General features: G+C 33.0%; 1 protein-coding gene across 1 annotated transcript; it reads left to right on the top strand.

Moving 5' to 3' along the window:
* Positions 713-3,134, top strand: LOC107617410 (E2F-associated phosphoprotein). Its single transcript, XM_016319167.2, has 3 exons — positions 713-885; positions 1,894-2,059; positions 2,573-3,134. Exons 1-3 carry the CDS (start codon positions 717-719, stop codon positions 2,832-2,834), a joined length of 597 nt encoding a protein of 198 aa, XP_016174653.1. The 5' UTR covers positions 713-716; the 3' UTR covers positions 2,835-3,134.

The raw sequence follows: 5,089 nt of genomic DNA, 5'->3' as shown, positions 1-5,089 counted from the left end.
TTCGGCAATTTTTCCCGCCCAGCCCGATCTTAAACCTTAGGCGGTTTAATATTTTTAAACGGTTTGGGCGTGGCAGTTTAACCGCCCTGCCCCGCCCGGCCAGGTGACCCAGCTTCTAAAAATAAAAAGAAAAAAAATAATTTATTTTCTCACTAATAATAATATCTTAATTATTAATATCTTAAAAGTTTGTGAAAAAAAAACAAAAACAAAAACAAAAATAAAAAGAAAATCAATAATTAGCGGGTCGGCCCGACGAATTCAACCCGTTTTGCCACCCTAGTATCTAGTGAGACTTCTTTTTTTTTTATAACTTGTAGGTCATATAGAAATAGAAACTAGTACAATAGTCAATAGACCAATTCAATATTTTTTTTTCCACGGTCTAGTTTTGTTTTTGGATTGTTCTCCGTATTTTTCAACCCAACAAGTTAAAAACTAATCCGTCGCGAATCTGAATTGCATTTAAAGATATGCTGCTAGCAAATGGGTTGCTACATACATAAGGTGTGACTCGAATTTCCGACACTTACTTAAACTAACGAGTGAGCTTATCACTTTTTTTTTTTAAGAGTAAGCTGATCCCTTAACCAATTCAAGTTGGTCTAGATTTTTTTTTTTTCTGTTAACAGTCTAGATTTTCTTCCTTTTTCTGGTTAGGGTCTAGATTTTCTTTATTGGGATATGTTGACAAATTAGTTACGCAAAAGGCCCAAATGTTAGCTTATTGGGCTTCAATACATCACCGACTCAAAAAAAAAAAAAACACATTTTCGCTACAAGCTTCGTTCATTTTCTCTCACCTGTTCCTCAGAGAGAGAGAGAGAGAGAGAGAGATGGAAGAAGGCGATGGGAAGGAATCACCCACCAATTCACAACAAACTGGTAATGAAACTTCACCATTTATTTTTTCAGTTCTTTTATTCTCTATTACTATTGTTATTACTGTGTGAAAGAAGAATTTACAGTTTCAAGGTGCAGTTTTTGTGTTGCTGAATAATTTATTTCATTTAATTGAGATCAGAGAAGTAGGTAAAACGGGTTATTATGGAGCAGCTGCAACACAATTTGAATATAGGGTGTAACACAATTTCATTGATTGAAGAAAAAAAAAAGTTTGTACCTCAATTTAGGACCAGCTGCAACCTTGAAAATCAGTGGTTGATAATGACCTCTAGTTTATACTTGCTTTTTCTATGGCCAAATCTCATTTTCAAATTTCAACCAACATAATCACACAAAATTATAGAGCTTAGGGAAACTTGAACCATAAAACTCACTAACTCGAGTGTTTGGTACCATTGTTGCCACCTTGTCTTAAAGTTTTGCAGATAATTATAGTCACAAAGTTGTGATTATGGAGTACTTTGGAAAATTTTACAATTTTATGTGGATATTTATAAACCGAAAAAGAAAGAAAGATTATATTATGTGTAAAGTAGTATAAAGTATCATAAGTTGGAGTTGATGAGCTTGACTGAAAGTGCAAGCTGGATTTTATTGTGGAGGCAAAGCTTACAAAAGAGCATATTCAAGTAGTAGTTATTTATTACAGTTTCTTGAGTCCAATGTAATATTCTTTCTTCTTGTGGTAATCTACATTTTACTTTTACTATAAATGGATAACTTTGTATCAGATGTGCAACTGCAAGTTGGCTAGTAATGGTTTTTAATGGTGACTGTTTTATGCTTTAAAGTTTCTGTCATCTCTTCCAGGATCAGTCTTTTGAATGTAGCATCTATGGGACCAGTTGCAAATTGAGACTGCAATGCTATTAAATTCTATTTTTTCTTTAAAATTACTTGTACTTTTTCTTTTTTTTTTTCTTACTACCAATAAGTGACCTTTATTTAAGCCAACAATCTAATTTGTGTTTATTTGATTAAGTCCAGTTTCTGATGATGATGAGATAGACTACACAACCAAACCAGAGTTCTATGATCCAGATCTTGATGATAAGGATGAAAAATGGGTTCAAAAGAAAAGACAACAGTGTGGCTCTGATGCTGTGCTTAGCTGCCCTGCTTGCTTCACCACTCTATGCCTACAATGTCAAAGGTATATGGTTGAATATGAATGTTTTTAAGCTTTCATATTTTGTGATATCTTCTCTGCAATCACAAAATTATTGATTATTGTTTTGGTTGCCGTATGTGTTTCTTTATATTAATTAAATTGCCGTGCGTGTAAGTGATACATCAGAACTATGAAATGCAAGACAACCTTTCGAATTAGGGAGACTTATTCTTCCTACTAGATGGGGAAGTGGAAGGATATTATTCTAATTGCTGATGGAAACTGGAAAATAATGGAATTGCTGGAGACATTGCTGGCTTTCAAAACTTTTTCTTGATAAATTTAAGAGAGAATCATTAAAACTCAAAAAACCAAAAGCCATCAGTGTATCCCTTCCATTGGTGACTTCAATTTAGAACCTGTTTTCCTTTTAGCAGCTATTGCTTCGCCTCGTGCAACTTCTCCAAGTGGTAGCATTGGAAGATATTCAGAGCTCAGCTACTGAAATTAATTTTGATACGCATTTTAGTCTCAATAAAATTTTATCTCTTGCAGGCATGAAAAATATGTGACACGGTACAGAGCCGTATTTGCTGTAAACTGCAAGATTAATGATGATAATATTTTGATGGAAGATACTCCAAGATCAAGAAAAAGAAACAGAGGAGGGGCCGGAAGATCGGATGGGCGGGAAGCAACTTCTGCCAACAACGAAACATTCAAACAGGTCTGCTGCTCAGTTTGCTCAACGGAGGTAGGCGTGATCGACGAAGATGAGGTTTATCATTTCTTCAACGTTCTCCCAAGTGAATCCTGACTGACTCAGATTTATGGTTAAATAGTGTCGGCCAAATTAAACATGCTGCTGGTTGCTGAGTTTCACTTCCTTGCAAAATTTTAACCAAAAACCAATTGATCTCGCTGTATCTATCTGTTTTTAGATATAAGAAAACATCATTTCTTCACTTTGAATCTTTCACCCTCAACCATTTTAAGGTCGCTGTCAAGTGCCAGGTAGTGTAGTTAGTGGAGGAATATTATGATCTATGATGCTCAATTCCTTGTGAAGGAGATCATCTTCGTTGAAATAAAGCTTCCTTTCCAATACCTTTGTGAATTTCGTAGTCTCTTGCTTTTTTTTTTAATCAATCTTGTTTTCTTTTTTGGTTGTCCACGGTATTTTCTAGTCCGGTAGGTCAAAGACTAATCTGTCGCGAATCTAAGTTTTATTTGAGGATTTGTCGCTGGTCAATGAATTATTGCATATACAAGATGAGATTTGAACATCTTTAAGTGGACGATGATCACTTGACCAAGTCAAGTTGATCTTTTTAATCAATCTTTGATGGATATTGATTTCATTGAAACACTAAATGGCTCAAAAGGACTGAAAACTGGCCCATTAACTTACAATAAGCTACTCAATGGATAAAACCATGTCCAATAAAACATTTAACCGAATTTGATGTGTCCAATGTTTTCAAGTCACAACTTTTCACTTGTAAATATTATTTATGGTGATTATTCGCATGAAGATGTTTTTATTAGATTATGATAATTAAAAATTATTAGATAATTTGATAAAATTTTTTGATAATGTGTTTATATTTTAGTATAAAAAAAATTTAAAGATAAGTAGAATTTATTATTTTTAGTCTTTTAATTGTTGGCCAATGAGTTGTTGCATGCAGCGGACAGGATTCGAGAACCTCCAACATTTGCTTAAGTGGACAAGTGAGCTGACCAATCGACTAACCCAAGTTGATTTTTATTTTGTTTTTTAATTCCATGCTAAATCGTTCCTCTTCCAGCCGCCAAGTTTGAACATAAACCGATAAACATGCACAAAACTAAATATCTTTTTTTTTTTTCAGTTTTCTTTTGGTTTGTGATTAAAGGCTGTTTATTTAGTTAAAAACCTAACCACTAATAAAAAGGAGGACCTCACCTCACCCATAAATCTCGGAGCATACACGTGTTTGGAAAGAGTTCCATGTATCATAAGATCGGATTAATAATAATGTTAAGTTGTTAATATAGGAATAGGACAATGATCATGATCCAATATTATAATGGGCTAGCATAGAATGTTCCATCATTTCTAGCTTAGAATTAGTAGTATGCAAATCGAGAAAAAGCGCATCAAATCCTTGGCATAATTATTAATCAGGCCCCCTTTTGAGTTGCTTTCTCTAATAAACAATTTCGTAGTGGTTAGGGAAAACATAAAGAATAATATTAATGTGCACAGATTTAGTATTAATATCAATAGCAATATCTAATCCATCACCATGAGACATCCCATGAAAAAAGAGGCATCAAGATACGGAAAATATGCCCCGTATGCATCACTTAATTACATTTTTTATTTTATTTAATCCCTGTTTTATGCTGCTATTCAAGTTGGTGAATGGTGATTATGTGTTCTTTGAACAATAAAGTGAAATCAAATTATAATCTATATATATATGATAAGGATGGTTAGAAAATATCTTATGTGATTATTTTACATTGATAATGATATATAAATTAAATCCTTATTAGTAAACTTATTTATTTAAAACCCAAAATTGATAATACAAAAAGCATAAAATAAAATTTGAAATTTTAGTAAAGGGGGAAAATTAAAACGTTTATTTTGTGTAGAGTGTCCGTAATGGAAAAAGATGGGTCCAACTTTCTATTTTTCCTTTGGTTTGTTTCTGTCTTTGTTGTCAGATATGACTATGAGGTCCCAAATTCTAGTTTGCAAATGACCCATCCCAGTATCCCACCTGCTACTTCTTACTTGTTACTTGTTTGTTTTTCCCTTGATTGAAAAAAAAAAATCTTTTAATTTTTAAAATAAAAAAGCTGGAAAAAGAAAGTACCCAAAAGTTACATCCATTGGGTAACGAAACTTTTCAAAATCAATGACTACTGACTAGTCTTCTTAAGTCTTAACACCTTAAATTGTTCAACATAATACAACTAAGGTAACACCACTTGTACAAAACTACAAAGTCACCTTTTTTCCCCTCTTTTTTAAAATTCCTTCAGAATTTTTTTTATTTTTTCTTTTGCAGGAAAAAT

Source organism: Arachis ipaensis, chromosome B09 (genome assembly GCF_000816755.2).
Source record: "Arachis ipaensis cultivar K30076 chromosome B09, Araip1.1, whole genome shotgun sequence".
In the NCBI taxonomy this organism is placed as follows: Eukaryota; Viridiplantae; Streptophyta; class Magnoliopsida; order Fabales; family Fabaceae; genus Arachis; species Arachis ipaensis.
The sequence above is the reverse complement of the archived record's forward strand: the minus strand, read 5'-3'. Positions and strand labels throughout refer to the sequence as shown.

What these genes read in the sequence shown, in the direction of transcription:
- LOC107617410 (XM_016319167.2), top strand. Translation starts at nt 717, where the DNA reads ATGTTAGCTTATTGGGCTTCAATACATCACCGACTCAAAAAAAAAAAA. An exon ending in CACCAATTCACAACAAACTG is followed by an intron (nt 886 to 1,893) that starts GTAATGAAACTT and finishes GATTAAGTCCAG; the next exon opens with TTTCTGATGATGATGAGATA. An exon ending in CTATGCCTACAATGTCAAAG is followed by an intron (nt 2,060 to 2,572) that starts GTATATGGTTGA and finishes TATCTCTTGCAG; the next exon opens with GCATGAAAAATATGTGACAC.